General features: G+C 45.3%; 1 protein-coding gene across 7 annotated transcripts in view; it reads right to left on the bottom strand.

Annotated features, from left to right (window-relative positions):
* Positions 1-17,328, bottom strand: part of LOC121284769 (disintegrin and metalloproteinase domain-containing protein 23-like) — a 178,647-nt gene that overhangs the window by 149,237 nt on the left and 12,082 nt on the right. For all 7 annotated transcript variants that reach the window (XR_005944537.1, XM_041200356.1, XM_041200355.1 and 4 more), the window contains exon 3: positions 3,941-4,017. Coding sequence is in view for 6 of the 7 variants with exons in the window: in XM_041200356.1 (XP_041056290.1) it covers positions 3,941-4,017 (77 nt within the window). In the remaining variant the exon portion in view is untranslated. The remainder of the gene's footprint in view (positions 1-3,940; positions 4,018-17,328) is intronic.

Here is a 17,328-nt window from a genome sequence, read left to right as displayed (position 1 = left end):
TGCATGAATCACAAAAGGCTACGATGAAAGTACCGCAAGTAATTAGGAAAGATAATAGAATCTTATCATTTTTTAAGAGAGGAATTGAATTCAAAAGTAGAAAAGTTATGTTTCGGTTGTGCAGGACAGTAGTGAGACAACATTTGGAGTACTGTGTACAGTATTGGTCTCCTTATTTAAGGAAGGATGTAAATGTGTTGGAAGCAGTTCAGAGAAGATTTACAAGACTAATACCTGGAATGGGTTGGTTGTCTTATGAGGAAAGGCTGGACAGACTAGCCCATCAGAGGGTCGTGAGTCTTTGTAACTCCTCCTGAAAAGGCAGTGGAAGCCAAGTCTTTGAATATTTTTACAGCAGAGGTGGATAGATTCTTGGTAAGCAAGGAGGTGATAGGTTATTGGGGGTAGGCAGGATGCAGATTTCAGGTTACGATCAGATCTTATTAAATGGCCGAGCAGGCTTGAGGGGCTGAATGGCCTACTCCTGCTCCTTGTTTATGTATTCGTATGTTCAAGCTTGCTCTGTTGCTCAACAAATCATGGCTTATATTCAACCCCACTTTGCTGCCCTATCCCGAGACCCGCTGAGTCTCCAAAAGTCTATCTCATGATACTCAATGGCTGAGCAGTCAGGGCCTCTGGGGAAGAGAATTCCAATGATTCACAACCCGTGAAGAAATTTGTCCTCATCACAGACCTAAATGGACTGAGACTATGACCCCTAGTTCTAGAGACTCCAGTCAGGGGAAACAGCCTCTTGACATCTACACTGTCGAGCCCTCAGAATATCAAGGAGCTCACCTCTCACTCTAGAGAATATAGGTCCACTTAATTAAGCCTCTTCTCAAAAGGCAACCCCCTCATCCCAGGAGTCAATCTAGTAAACTTCTGTTGTGACAAATATTTCATTCCTTAAATAAAGAGATCAAAATTGTACACAGCACTCCAGGCATGGTCTCACTAAAGCCCTATATAATTTCTCACTTTTATTATATTCCAACCTCCTTGCTACAAAGGTTGAGATGCCATTTGCATTCCTAATCACTTACGGTGCCTGCATGTTAACTTGCTGTGATTCATGTACAAGGACCCTCAAATCCATCTGAAAACCGTATTTTCTAGTCTCTAACACTCTCAAAAATATTCTGCTTTTCCAGTCCTCCTACCAAAGTGGATAATTTTACAATACCCCACAAACTCCATTGCCACTTAACCTTTTTATAACCCTTTGCGACCCCTTTGTATCCTCCTCACAGTTTCCTTCCCATCAAGCTTTGTATCGTCAGCAAATTGGATACATTCTCCTCAGCACCATATCTAAGTCATTATATGCAGACTGTAGCTAGCTGACGGTCTAGCACTGGTCTTTCCACTAATTACTATCTACCAACCCAAAAATGACCATTTATTCCTACTGTTTTCTGGCCACTACCATTCCTCAATCTATGCTAATCCCATGAGCTCTAATCTTGTGTAACAACCTTGTTTTGTGCCTCATCGAATACCTTTTGAAAAACCTTAATCCTGCTAGCTACACTCTCAAAAAACTAATATATTTGCCAAAATGATCTCCCTTTCGTAAAACCATGCTAATTCTGCCTACTTATACTATGATTTTCTAACTGCCTTGTTACGCCATCCCTAACAATAGATTGTAGCATTTTTCCTACAACTGATGTCAGGCTGACCAGCTGGCCTATAATTCTCGGTTTTCTTGCTCCCTCCTATTCTTCTTGAGTAGCAGGGTTATGCTTTCTACTTTCCAGTTAGAAGTACATAGTGGTCATGCTACTAGACTCGTAATCCAGAGACCTGGACTGATGATTCACAGACACTAGGCTGAGTTTTCATTCAGCAAAGGCAGTGGGCTCAGAGGAGGACAGCCCAGCAATTTTGTACTAGCAGGACAATTTTGCACATTCCTACCACCAGCCTATTTCAAGGGACGGGTAGCCAAATAGGCCAATTAAAAATGCCAATTGAGGGCACTGTTCACACACCTGGAATTTTCCAGACATCTTATGGACTCCCCGCTGAAACCAAAGACCGTGGGATGGATGGAGGCAGCCTCCAGGTGACAGGCTGGGCAGTCAGTGATGCCACCTTTAACATCCCCCACACCCTGGCACCATGGATGCCAGATGGCTACAGCTGCAGCCACAGGGTATCCTGTGGAGGCGTTCCTCCTCTACAATGTCGGTCTGGCAGCTGTGGACACATTTTATTTTTAAACTTCCTACAGTCTTCACAGGAAGGTGCATTTATGGTCTCCTACCTACATTGGCAGTGCCCACCACTCCCAGTGGGCCACCCAGAGCCTCCGGTATTCCGATTGGCTCTGCTGGCTATGAAGCCCACCCATTCTCCTTAAGTGAATGGGCTCCCTCTTAGTTGGCTACCTCCTCGAAAGTCTCTCTCAGGGTCCCACCATCGGCCTTTCCAGGCTCTTAACATGCATTTCATCCAGACGGTGGGATTGGGGTTCAGGATCAAAAATTCAGCGCAGCAAGTTCAAATCCCACCACAGCAGCTGGGAAATTTAAACTCAGTTAATTCAGTGAGTGTGGAATAAAAAGCTAGCATCCAGTAATGGTGACCATAAAACTAGCGGATTGCTGTAAAAACCCATCTGATACACTCATGTAAATGTCCTTGCTTAAGAGAACGAAATCTGCCATCCATATCCAGTCCGACCTGAATGTGACTCCAGACCCACAGCAATGTGGTTGACTCTTAACTGACATCTGAACTAACTTTGCAAGCCACTCACTTTATTCAGGAAATCAATCACCATCTCCTTCTCAATTAGCGACGGACAATAAACCCTGGCCTTGGTGCTAACACCTGCTGAGGCAAGGGCGGGAGCGAGGGGACCACTTACTTTCCATTCTGCCTCCCTCAACCCACCGAAAACCATAAAATCCAGCCCTAGATTGCCCTTTCACCGATGGATTTGGGTACTAACCATCTGCTGTGCTTACTGCCACATTACGGTAGTTTATCAATAAAACTGCTGATCGTTCACCTATTGGTTGTCCTTTTGAGTCCATCACACGATGTCAAGTGTTCAATTAGTCTCTCAAATCACCATGTCTATTTACAGAACTGTAAAAGTTCAGGTGACAGCTGTGGCCAGTTGGTAGCACCCTTGTCTCTGAGGCAGCAAGGCTCCAGGTTCAAGTCCCTCTCCAGGACCTGAGTGCAAAAATCAAGATTGATATTCCGATACCGTCCTGAGGGAGATGCCTTCTTTCGAGTGAGACTTTCAACTGAGACCCTATCTGTCCTCTCAGATGAATGTAAAAGTAGCCATGACACTATTTTAAACAGGCGGGGTGTTATCCCTGGTGTCACAAGAATTTAGGAATAGCTTGCTCCACCATTCAAACAGGTCATGGCTGATCACCTACCCCCACACCATTTTTTCCTCACTATCCCCATATGCCTTTATGTCATTAGTATCCAGAAATCTATCGATTTGAAAATGCTCAATGATTGAGCTTCCAATGTTAAGTATTGTCCTGGCCAATATTTATCCTGAAATCGACATTACGTTGCCGTTTCTAGGAGCTTGCTTTATGCAAATTGCCTCTGCATTACAACAGTGCCTATACTTCAAAAGTACTTCACCAGCTGTAAAGTGCTTTGGGATGTCCTAGGGTTGTGAAATATATTAATACATATATAAATATGCTTATATAAATACAAGCTCTTTCCTGCTTATATCTCGTGAGTCTGGTTGTGCCTGAACTCTCTCCCAGAGGTTGTAGTTCAGTGTGTATTACTCAGGCTTCCAAAGATGCAATTAAAAACTCTCCAGTTGGAACCTCACACAATCCATAGCCAGTCAATGTCACTGGTCTTCGGTAAGTGAAAAGAAAGAGCCTCTCACTACACCCACAGCATCCCAGACCATTTCCAAATGGAAGTCGATACTTACTTGTTCAGTGTAACATCTAGGATAAATGTGGACCCAAAGGCATCGATCTGGAAGCTTGCATGAGTAAGGTGTACAGCCTGTGGGAGTAAATCAGAGAGATAAGTGTTAATAATGCTAAGCCTTTAAGTCATAAATAAGGGCCTCATCTAGATTATAGTTTCCAATTTCAGAAGGAGGTGGTGGCGTGATGATATTGCCTAAAAATCCAGAAACCCAGGGTAATTCAATCCCAGTGCAGACAGTGGAATTTGAATTCAATAAAATGTCTAGAATTAAAAGTCTAATGATGACCATGAAACCATTACCGATTGTTGTAAAAACCCATCTGGTTCACAAATATCCTTTAGGGAAGGAAATCTTCCATCCTTACCTGGTCAGGCATCCATGTGACTCCAGACCCACAGCAATGTGGTTGACTCTCAACTGCCCTCCGAAATGGCCTAGCAAGCCCCTCAGTTGTCTCAATCTACTAAAAAGCCTAAAAGGAATGGAGCCGGACAAACCACCCGGCATCGATCTAGGCACCGGAAACAACAATGGCAAACTCAGCCCTGTCAACCCTGCAAAGTCCTCCTTACTGACATCTGGGGGCTCGTTCCAAAATTGGGTGAGCTGACATAGTCATCCTCACAGAAACATACCTTACAGACACTGTCGCAGGTACCTCCATCCCTGGATATGTCCTGTGGCAGCACAGTAGTATACAATCAGGAAGGAATTTCCCTGGGAATCCTCAACATCGACTCCGGACCCCATGGAGTCTCTGGCATCAGGTCAAACATGGGCAAGGAAACCTCCTGCTGATTACCACATACTGCACCCCCATTTCTGCTGGTGAATCAGTACTCATCCCTGTTGAACACCACTTGGAGGAAACACTGAGGGTGACAAGAGTACAGGATGTATTCTGGGTGGGGGGCTTCAATGTCCATCACCAAGAGAGTGGCTGGATAGCACCAACAGAGACCAAGCTGGCCAAGTCCTAAACGACATAGCTTGGGTCTGCAGCAGGTGGTGAGGAAAAACATACTTGACCTCATGCTCACGAACATGCCTGCCGGATCTGTCCACAGACTCAGACTTTTAGACATCTACAGCACACTAGGAGGCCATTTGGCCCATGGTGTCCGTGCCAGTCAACAAAGATCTGACTACACTAATCCCATTTTCCAATGCTTGGCCCATAGCCCTGAGGCTATGGCAGCATCAGTAGAAGTGACCACCACACAGTCCTTGTGGAGAAGAAATCCCATGTTCACATTCAGGATACCCTCCATCGTGTTGTGTGGCACTACCACTGTGCTAAATTGGACAGATTTCAAACAAATCTAGCAGCTCAAGACTGGGCATCCTTGAGGCTCTGTGGGCCATCAGCAGTAGCAGAATTGTACTCAACCACAATCTGTAACCTCATGGCCCAGCATATCCCCCATTCTACCATTACCAGCAAGCCAAGGGATCAATCCTGGTTCAATTAAGAGTGCAAGATGTTAACCTGGTGAAGCTACAACACAAGACTACTTGCATGCCAAATAGCATAAGCAGCAAGTGATATACAGAGCTAAGTGATTCCACAACCAACAGATCAGATCCAAGCTCTGCAGTCCTGCCACATCCAGTCGTGAATGGTGGTGGACAATTAAACAACTCACTGGAGGAGGAGGCTCCACAAACATCCCCATCCTCAATGATAGAGGAGCCCAGCACATCAGTGCCAGAGATAAAGCTGAAGCATTTGCTACAATCTTCAGCCAGAAATGCCGAGTGGATGATCCATCTCAGCCTCCTCTGGAGATCCCCAGCATCACAGATGCCAGTCTTCAGCCAATTCCATTCACTCCACATGATATCAAGAAAAAGCTGAAGGCACTGGATAGTTCAAAGGTTATGGGCCCTGACAATATTCTGGCAATAGTATTGAAGACTAGTGCTCCAGAACTTGCTGTACCCCTAGCCAAGCTGATCCAGTACCGCTACAACACTGGCATCTACCCGGCTATGTGAAAAATTGCCCAGGTGTGTCCTGTATGTCACTTTGCTGATGATCAAGAGTAGAATGATGGGGTGGTAATTGGCCGGATTGGATTGGTCCTGTTTTTTATGGACAGAATATACCAGGGCAATTTTCCACTTTTTTGTCTGTGCTGGAGCTGCACTGAAACAGTTTGGCTAAGAGGCATGGCTAGTTCCGGAGCACAAGTCTTCAACACTACAGCCAGGACATTGTCAGCCTTTGCAGTACCCAGTGCCTTCAGCCATTTCTTGATATCTCATGGAGTGAATCAAATTGGCTGAAAGGCTGGCATCTGAGATACAGAGGACCTCTGGAGGAGGCCGAGGTGGATCATCGCCTGGCACCTCTGGCTGAAGATGGTTACAAATGCTTCAGCCTTGTCTTTTACATCCTCATGCTGGGCCCTCCCATCATTGAGGAGGGGTATATTCACGTTATGTCTCACCACATCAGCTCGTGCTGCTTCCAATTTATTGTTTCTGAAGTACAGCAGATGTTATGTGGACAACTGGAATCGAATTAGGCTCTAATTTTAACTCTGGGCCTGGGGAGCGGTGGGGCATTAATACAGTTAAAATTACGCTTGCCAATTGTTGCCTCTGATCCCACTGTCTTCCAGCCTTGACCCAATCTTAACCTTCTCTTGTGAGCAACAGTGCAGGACATCCACAGGCAGGCACTGGGGTCCTTCTTTAAATGTGCAAATCAGAACCTGATGATGAAGCCGACGTTAAGCAGAGGCCTGAAACAAGGGGAGGCCATTCAGCCCCTTCAAGCCTGTTCTGCCATTTAATTAGATCATGGCTGATCTATACCATAACTCTACATTTCGGCTCGGTTCCATAACCCTTACACAACAAAAATCTATCGCTCGCAATTCTGCAATCTTAAATTGACCCCTGCCTCAGTAGGAGCAGAGAGTTAGAGATTTCCAGTGCCCCTTGGTGTGAACAAGTATTTCCTGACCTCACTCTGAATGACCTAGTTCTGATCCTATGTCCCTTTGTTCTAGGCTCTGCCACCAGAGAAAATAGTTTCTCGTGATCTACCCAATCAAATGCTTTAATCATCTTGAACGCTCAATTAGATTACTCCTTAATCATCTATACCCAAAGGTATACAAACCTAGCCGACGCAACCTCTCCTCTTAATTTAATTCTTTAGCCCCACAGGGATAATTGGGTACCATAAGTGACACCTTGCACTTTTGAGAATCCAGCCAACTGAAAGAAAATATCCCAGAGCTTCCTCCTGTTGTTCTCTGGTGACCATGGGGAAAGTGAGGTCATTACAAACAAGGCATCAGTCATCTGTTTAACTCAGTGATCAGCTACACGTTGACTCCTGTTATTGATGGCCTCAGCAGCAGCCTGGAAAGAACCAGAGGCAAATAAGTTGCCAGCAGCTGTCAAGGGCAGTGCATTCCGGCAGCAGAGCCAGTGCTAGGGCTGTGCGTGAATTAATCTAGGCTGGCTTTGTTTTTACCCCAACAATGCCAGGACAACCTCACTCCTATGTGCGCTAATGCCCAACTCACTAAGTATCATCAATGAGGAATGTCAGCGGTGGCAGAAGGAACTGGGCAGGCATCTAGTATAAGCAAAGATTTATATTTATGTAGCTCCTTTCTCATCCTCAGGACATTCCAAAGCTTTTTACAGCCAATGAAGTGCTTTGAGTGTAATCACTTGTTGTAATGTTGGAAACATGGTGCCAACTTACACAGAGCAAACTCCCACAATCAATGAAATAAATGACTGGATAACCTGATTGGTGATGTTGATCGAAGGATAAATATTGGCCAGGGCAGGTAAATTACCCTGTTCTCCTGTCATGGAATATTTTACAGCCAATTAAAAGGGCAGACAGGGCTCTGGTTTAATGCCTCATCCGAAGGATGGCATCTCGGACAGTGCAGCACTGTAATGCACTCCAATAGCTTATGTGCTCAAGACTCCGAAGTTTGGGGTTTGAAGCTACAAACTTCTGCCTCGGAAGCATAAGTGCTGCCCACTGAGTCACAGCCGACAAGGCGACCACAACGGGGTAAATGGGTTGATCAGAGAGCTAGCAGCAGAACTATGCAGGAAGGACACAGATGAAGACATTGGGCATAGAGTATGGCAGCATTTAGGTCTCAAAAGCTGTCCAAAGTGACAGGCTCTCTGGCAACAGCTGGTTCCTGGCACATACCAAAGCATTGAAAAAGATCAACAGGCTTCAATTAGAAGGACTGAACCTCAGGAATTACACAGAACTTCCCACTACCATTGTCCTGTAGTTTAAAGGCTGACTGGCTTAGTCAGTGGAGATCCAGACTCCGATCAGAAATTTTTGGTTTTCTTTCCTCAGCAGCACAAACAGCTGATCTGGTCACATCTCTTTGTTCTTCGAGAGAGCTTGCTGTGCATAAATTGGCTGCCAGATTTCATACAAATCACTGGTGGCTACACTTCAAAGTACTTTGTTAGATATGAAGCGCTTTGGGAAAGGTGCTTAGAGAAATGCAAGTTCTTTCTTTCTCAGCAAGGTTCTGTCTCAGATTGGGACAGGAGGGGCCATTCAGCTCCTCGAGTCAGCTCCACCATTTGATTAGAGCATGGCTGATTGATATTTTAACTCCATCTACTTGCCTTGGTTCCTTTTTCCTCAATGCCTGTAGTAATTGTTGCTTTAAGGCCAGCCTTAATGAGTAAAGGTCTCATGGTCAGAACAACCAATCAACACCGAGCATGGGGAACCTCTTAAGTGGGTGGAGTTTTCCCATCCTGGGAGAGTGTAATGTAGCCTTGCTAGAAACAGGCAACTAATCCAGCAGCCCTGTAAATATAGTTAATTGTTCAACTAAAGAAGCCTCTTGGTAGTAACCTCTTCATCTGACGAGGATAATTGATCCTGGCACTGGCTCTCGCCCCACAACTGAGAGTATCTCATTTTAAAACAGGAAAGAAAGAAAAAATATATAATAGGGGAGGAGGCAAAGCGCAAAGCAATTCTCTGGAGCAACTGCCGGAGTCAAACCTACAACCTTATTTGCAGTCTCACAGCCCAAAGCGCGCCCGACCCCAAATCGTTCGGTGAGCTCGTGGATTTAGTGAAAGGCCATTTTCAGCCCAAACCATCCGTCATTATGTGAAGATTCAAATTTAATACCAGGGTGAGGGCCCCAGGCAACTCGATCACAACTTATATTGTGAAGTTCAAACAGTTGCCAGAGCATTGTGATTTCGAAGTGACCTTGAAGACATGCTACAGGATCAGTTAGTTTGTGGCGTGCTCAACAATGCCATTCAGCATCGATTGCTGGCAGAAGCCAATATAAATTTCAAACGAACAATGAAGATAGCGCTGGCCATGGAAAACGCTGAAAAAGATTCACAGGAGCTACAGAGTTTGCAAAATGGCACCGTTTATCAATTAGCGCAGCCAGATATGGCGCCAAATCGCTGAAGCAGCCACAAAGCAGGAATCATTCCCAATCACCCAGAAATTTAAAAAATATACCGGAGGCAATCAGACAGCAACCCTGAAGTTGAAGTGTTACTGACGTGGGGGTAACCACATTCCTGAAACATGTAGATTTAAGGAGGCCGAGAGCTATTACTGTCACAAAAGTGGCCATTAGATAAAGCAGTACAGAGCTAAGTCCAGAGTGCCAAGTAACCAGCCAACAAAGACGTTAGAAGTACATCTGAAAGAGCCTGAAATAACTGATTCTGATAGTCACTCTCTTTTTAATTTTAAAGCAGTCAAGGCAAACCCTATTACAGTCACACTTCACGTAAGCAGGAAGTCTCTAGTTATGGAGTTGGATACAGGGGCATCAGTCACAGTGCTGGGTGAGCACACATTTCAGTACCTGAGACAAGGTACCCAACCCTTAAGCCCAGAGAGAACTGCTGCCCAGTTGAAGACTTACACGGGAGAAGCCATAAAAGTAAAAGGCACCACCATGGCACCTGTGAGCTATGGGCAGCAGTCAGCCCAGCTCCCAGTGATAATGGTGACTACGGAAGGACCAAGCCTTCTGGGCCGTGATTGGCTAAAAGAAATCAAATCAAATTGGTCCAAAAATGTTTCAAGTATGGGCAGGAGAACAGCTAGAATTGTTTTTTTAAAAAATGACAGCATCTTTCGCAACAAGTTAGGAAAAATCAAAGGCTTGCAAGCCAAGATTTATGTTGAACCAGGAGCAACTCCCTGATTTTTTTTTAAAGCTAGACCAGTACCATATGCTTTAAGAGAAAAGTGGATGCTGAGTTAAACAGGTTGAAGGAATTAGGCATCGTACAACCGGTTCAATTTTCGGAATGGGCAGCACTTATTGTCCCCCTACTGACACCGGATAAGACTGTCCGTACCAACAGTTAGTAAGGCCGCCAAGTTGAATATATATCCAATTCCAAGAATTGAAGATTTGTACGCAAAGCTGGCAGGAGGTCAATCCTACACTAATTTGGATATGAGCCCGTGTACCAGCAACTCAAGTTAGATAACACGTCCCAGATAACACAACACAATAAACACACACAAAGGCCTATTCCAGTATATGCACCTCCCTTTCGGCATGTCTTCAGCAAGTGCAATATTTCAAAGGATGGTAGAGCAATCGCAGGTTGTAGTATACACTGACAATGTCCTCATAACTAGTTCGACAGAGGCCAAGCATTTAGCAAATTTGGAGGAGGTATTAAAAAGATTTCTGGAAGCAGGAGTTTGCCTAAAAAAGGAATGCACTTTCCAAGCCACCGAGGTTACCTATCTGGGGCATCGCGTAGACGCACAAGGATTACACCCTGAGGAAGAGAAGGTTAAGGTGGTAGAGGAGGCACCTTCCCCCACAAACATCACCAAACTCAAATCATTTTTAGGGAAGGTAAACTACTCCAGGCAATTTTTACCCAACTTGACTGCACTGGCACCTTGCATATAGTGCTGAAGAAGCACCATTGTTGATCCTGGAAGGCTCCATAGGAGGCAGCCTTCAACAAAGTAGAACAACTGCTGCACTCCCCAACCTTGTTAGTGCACTTCGATCCATCTAACGAATTGATATTGACCCGTGACGCCTCTCCATATGGCGTTGGTGCAGTATTGTCCCATGAAATGGACGATGGCTCTGAGAGGCCAATAGATTACATATCAAGAACCCTCTCAGTGACCGAGAAAGGTTATTCACAGTTTGAGAAGGAAAGAAAATTCCACCAATACTTACATGACAGGTACTTTACTGTCGTCTCTGATCATAAACCGCTTTTGGGCCTTTTCAAAGAAGACAAGGCTATCCTGGCGAAGCATTTGCAAGAATTCAGTGATGGATATTACTTTTGTCTGTCTATGAATACACTTTCAAGCACTGACCTGGGATACACATAGCGAACCCAGACACCCTTAGCAGCCTACCCTTGCAAGAAAGCATCTCGTATACTCCTGTACCCCAAGAAATCTTCCTTGCATTGAATATTTTAGACACATCACCTGTCTACGTGAAGCAGGCCAGGAACTGAACCAATCGAGATCCGCTTCTGTCCAAAGTGAGAGCCCAGATACTCACAGGATGTTTAAATGAGCCAGTCTCCGAGGAAATAAAACCATTTTTATCCGCAAGTATGAATTGAGTTGTCAGGATGGCATCATGCTTTGGGGAGCAAGAGTAGTCATTCCTGTACCAGGCAGGGAACTGCTTCTAACAGAATTACACAGTGCTCATCCTGGCATTTATGAAATGAAAATGTTCACCAGGAGTTATGTGTGGTTGACTGGTATAGATGCAGATATTGAGAAGTTAATCAAGCACCGTCAACAGTGCTAACCACAACAAAAGTTGCCAGCCGCAGCCCCACTACACCCTTGGGAATGGCCTGGCTGACCATGGGTGTGGATCCATATAGACTATGCGGGTCCATTCCTAGGCACAATTTCTTTTGCTTATAATTGACGCACACTCAAAATGGATGGAGATTTTTGAGGTGAGATCACCTACGTCGCAAGCTACCAACGAAAGGTAACGCCAATGCTTTTCGACTCACAGAATGCCCGAAGCCATTGAATCAGACAATGGAGCCGTATTTACAAGTGCTGAATGTCAGAACTTCAATCTAAACGGCATTAAACACATCCCAAATGTGCCTTACCACCCAGCATCAAACGGACTAGCTGAGAGAGCCATCCAAATTTTCAAGTCAGGACTAAAAAAATTGTTGGGAGGAACCTTGGAAACCAAAATGTGATGCTACCTTCTTAGCTACTGCATGACTCCACACGCAACAATGGGATTTCCACCAGCAAATCTGCTTATGAAGCATCGTCTCAGAACGAGACTGAACCTCGTATTTCCAAATTTGCCAGGGAGGGTAGAGGAGAACCAAGGTAATCAGAAAAAAGCCACAATTTGCATAGTGGAGCCCGGAAATTTATGGTAGATGAAGCCGTATATGTAAGAAACTTCGGGAGCGTTCCAAGATGGATCCCAGGGATTATTGTCTGTGAGACCGGACCCCTTTCATACCAAGTAGATGTGGAACGCTGGATTGTTTATATACCCGTGAATCATCTGAGGAGCAGGGAGACGCTTCCACAGTCAGTGTTACCACCAAGGAATGTTATCGAACCCGTAAGCACCGAAGTACCTGATCGACCTGTTTTAGACATAACTGATGTCTCCGTTGAATCAAATCGTGATCAACTGCCTGTGCCAAAAGAGGTACCCGTTATTGCAGTTCCTGTAGGAGCGCCTCAGGCTGTAGAATTACTCCACTCTACCCAGAACAGAAAACCCCTTCACCGACTTGATTTGTAATTGCTAGGCCTTTCTATATAAGTGCATAATCTGAATTAATGACAAAGTGCCAGTGTGATTATTTCTATGATTTCTGATATTGCTTTCCATTCACCCGTATAAAGTAATTTGTGTAAATAAGGAATGTAAAACTAGGAATTAAAGGGGAAGGGATGTGGCAATTGTTGCTTTAAGGTCAGCCTAACCAAATAAGGGTCACATGGTCAGAAAAGCCAATCAACACTGAGCATGGGGAAGCTTATAAGGAGGTGGAGGTTTCCTAGTCTAGAGTGTATATTGTAGACTTGCGAGAGGCCTGCGCCTCTATAAATAAATTTTGTTGTTCAACTAAGGAAGCCTCTCGGTAGTACATCTCTACAATACCCTTACCCAATAAAGATCGATCATTCTCAGTTTTGAAATGTTCAATTGACGCCCAGCCTCAGTTTTTTGGGGGAAGAGAGTTCTAGATTTCCACTACACTTTTTGTGAAAAAGTGCATCCAGACATTACCCTTGAACGATGCAGCCCTAATTTTAAGGTTAAGCCCCCTCGTTCTAGACCTCCCCAGCAGAGGTAATAGTTCTGTCTATCCAATCAAATCCTTGAAACGTCTTAAACTCAATTGGATCACTCCTCAATCTGCTATATTTAAGGGGATGCAAGCTTAGTTTATGCAACTGGCTGACTAACTTAACCTTTTTAGCCCTGGTGTCATTCTGGTGAATCTAAGCTGCACCCCCTCCTGAGGTATGGTGCCCAGAACTCTCAACTCTGAGGTGGTTAACCCAAGTATCATGTCTTAGGGTGTAGGTTTAAAATAGGGGAGTGAGCGAGAAGTTTTTAAGCATTTCATGGTTGTTTGGCAATGGTAAAAGAGACCAATACCCAAGAGAATTTGTAGAGAGGAACAGACAAAAGGAATTAGTCTCTTTTGTACTCTGATAATCCTTGTTTTTTTTCTCCTGCAATCAATGTCTCCTGCAGACTCCCTCTGGGCAGAATTTTCCAGCTCCTCCTGATGGCGGGATTTTCCAGTCTCGCCGAAGTCAATAACTTTGTGAACGGCCCGCCGCATTTTCTGGCCCTGCCCCCGCCGTGACAGGGCCATAAAATTCTGCCCTCCGTCTCCGACAATCAATGCCTCCTATAAGGTCCCACACTGCCTCCTTCAGCCCCTACAGTCGATGGCTCTCATGATCTCCGGAATCAATAGCCAGAATTTTCCAGCCAGTGGGATTATCAATATCTCCTTTCGGAACAAGATCAGTCAGTGCCTCTCTCGGTCCCACAATCAATATCTCTCTCCCAGACCCCACACTGCCCAGAGTCGCCCTGAATCAAAGCAACACCCAATGCTCCTTCTTCAGGCTAAAAGAATGTCTACTTTAAGGTTCATACACTGGTTTAGTGGTAGGATTTGTAAGCCTTGGATTGCTTTATCCTTTTAATTTTCTTAACTGTGATCTGCGGGAAACGTTTTGAGAAAGCGAAACCTCTGCAGATTGGATGGTACGGTTGAACGAGGGCAAATACAAACTCTGACGAAAATAGTTCTGCCCTGTACAAATCAAGTGTTCACAATGTTACATTTACAACAACGCACGCAATATGTCCTTTGACCCAAAGGCGAAACATGTTCTTTTAATTTTTAGGAAACAACAATGGTAGATTTTCAAAATGAATTATTTCAAAATGAAAACAAAATTAAAATACAAAACAAAGTTAAGACACTAAAAAAAAAGGCCACATTTGAGAAAAAGGGGGAAGCGTTTTATTGAGTTTAAAGATTTGACGTTGGGATATATAAATGTTCACCTTCTGAGTTTCAGATGCTGAAATTCTGTGCTGTACGTGGTTAAGGACTGCATATCTTGGTTTTAAATATTCACGTCCGAAAACACAATGGCAGCTTCGACACATAACACTGGCGACACACAGCTCTTTCTCACCACCACCACTCAGCTGCCTCTGATTTGTCACTCTGCTTGTCCAACATCCAGTCCTCAGTGAGCCGAAGTTCCCTTCAATTAAAACATTAGGATGACTGAAGCCCTTTCTTCGGTCCCCTCCACAAACTGGTCCCTCATCACCAATTCCATCCCCCTCAGTGCCTTCCTTGACCCCACAGTAAATACCTCCCTTCCAGACCACATCTCGCTCAGAGTCCCCCTGAATCAAAACCACACCCAATTCACCTTCTTCAGGCCTCCCTGGCCACTGCCTCACATTGAACCAGACTGAACTTGGTGGTCCAGCCAACCCTGAGCTGCGCTTCCAACCCCATGTCCTGTCCTCCACCACCACACCTCCTCCTTCCATCTCTGGAATATTGCCGGTCTCTGCCTCCATCTCTGCTCATTTGCTGCTATAACCCTTTGTACAAGGCTCAAACTTAAAAACCTTATCCTTGCGTTCCAATCCCTCCTTGTCCTCAACCCCCCATCTCTATGACCTCCTCTAGTCCTACGACCCTTCAAAATCTCTGCACTCCGCCAATTCTGTCCCTAGTGGGGCCACAGTTGGCGCAGTTGGGGTCTTGAGCTCCCTTTATTCTGAGGCAGCAATGGTGTTTGTGGAGCATTCACTCTGGTGGGTCAGTCCTGGTATCAGTGGGTGCGGCCTAATGAAGTGAGCTCTGAGGCCCGATCACTGTATCCCACAGAGCCCATAAAATTGTGGGGGGAATAAACATTGTTGTCCGGCCCTCCAATCACCAGCTCCCCCCGCACCCCCAATCTGGCTTTCACAGCTCTAAGCCCTCCCCACACAGCTCTGTGGCCCCCCAACACCCCCTCTCAACTCTCAGTCTTCACCTCCCACCGCACTGAGGTCAGCCAATTTTCCAGTGTCAAAATGGGGTCACAGTGGGAAAAAGTTTGGGAAGGCCTGCTCAAGTGCAACTCCACTCCCTCTCATTGGTAACCCTCAGCCATCTAGGCCTTAAGCTCTGGAACTCCCTGCCTAAACCTCTCGGCCTCTCTCTCCTCCTTTAAGCCAAAGCTTAACTCTTTGGCCAAACTTGTGGCTATCTGTACCAATGACTTTTCCTTCGACTTGGTGTTAATCTTTATCTATTACGCTCTAGAAGTTGCCTTGGAATGTGTGCCACCATCTACAAGCATGAAAAATGCCCATTCGTAGTGTCCAACAACCACCCTACAGCATGGCACGGGCATTCCTCACATGAGCCTCCCTTGTAGTCTCTCCAGGTGAAAATGCCAATTTGCAAATATGGATTAATGCCCTCGTGGACTGAGATGGAAACTGTCCAAGCACTCCAGTAACCTTACAGCCAGAGACAGAGACTCTCAGACAGGTTTGAAACAAGGTCACGGATGTAAACCGGTTAAAATCTGCTGTGCCAATTTCTCAGAGGCCAGGGATAGCTTTAGCAAGTGTACTTTCTACACTTTGGGCTAAGTGGAGTGTGAAACTGAAGTTATGTAACTGAGAAATGAATTATGAATTTAATCATTCGGAGATCTCCTGTTATAACATGATTATCAGTTAATCACTTAAGAGCATTTGCTGTTTACGTCTACAAAATGCACTCCTGGTATCTAACAGCTCGGGACTGCTACCCTATCAACAGTTTCACCCCTCTCACCCACCCCACCCCCGCAATGGACTATGCAATTTGGATGCCTTTGGCCCTTGAATGTCAACTATCCGTTCCGCAAAGATAGAAACCAGATGAAATTCTATTTTTACATTCAAAATGGACCATTTACTCTCCTGCTGGAATACTGAGAATGCAATAAATGGGAATTTATTTCCCTGAAATGTCCTAGTTATGTTATCGCAGGAAATACCTGAATCACTCCCACCAGTCCTCCGCCACCCTTTGCATAGGTTTTCGGCTTCAAGATGGCTGCCTGGCGAAAGATCAGAAACGGAACACTTCCTGGGGTGGGCATCAGAATGCTTCACTCCGATTACATCATCGCCAAGGGCCGTTCTTCTGGGCTGCCATTTCGATTGGTCATGTCAATTCAGTGCTAAAGTGGAAGCCATTTTAGTGAGACTCTTCAACAGAGATCAATTCATCATCCTGACTGCAGGTTGCTTCCACACTGGTGGAACTGAAGTCTCACAGTTGACTGTTCAGTCTAACACCTCCCTAGCACACTGACAGTTTACTTAATCCCTTCCCGCCCCCAGTGAAATTAAGGTGCTTGGTTGTCCTGCAAAAGCAAATCCATAGGAAACCACTGAAGGAAATACTTAGACAAAAAGAAATTGTATTTATGTAGCAACTTGCATGGCCTCAGGACATCCCAAAGCTCCTTACAACCATTTTTGAAGGAGTAACATCATTGTAACGTAGGGCTGGATTTTAAGGCCTTGCCTCCGTCCACCCCCACCCCCTCACCACCTTGGTGGGCATGTTTTCAGTGGGGGACATCTATGATATTATGGATGGATAGCCTACCCCCAACCCAGTCCCCATAATAAGGGGCTGGGGGGTGGGGAGGTTAGCCCACCCAACTTTAGGCCCATTGAGGTTGCCAATTTGTGCCTCCTTGCCTAGCCTCCGAAACTCGCAACCCCCCCCCCACCACCACCACCTCCATCCCTAGGGTTGCCCAATCC

This window comes from Carcharodon carcharias, chromosome 12 (genome assembly GCF_017639515.1).
Source record: "Carcharodon carcharias isolate sCarCar2 chromosome 12, sCarCar2.pri, whole genome shotgun sequence".
Taxonomy (NCBI): Eukaryota; Metazoa; Chordata; class Chondrichthyes; order Lamniformes; family Lamnidae; genus Carcharodon; species Carcharodon carcharias.
This window is presented reverse-complemented; position numbering and strand designations above follow the sequence as displayed.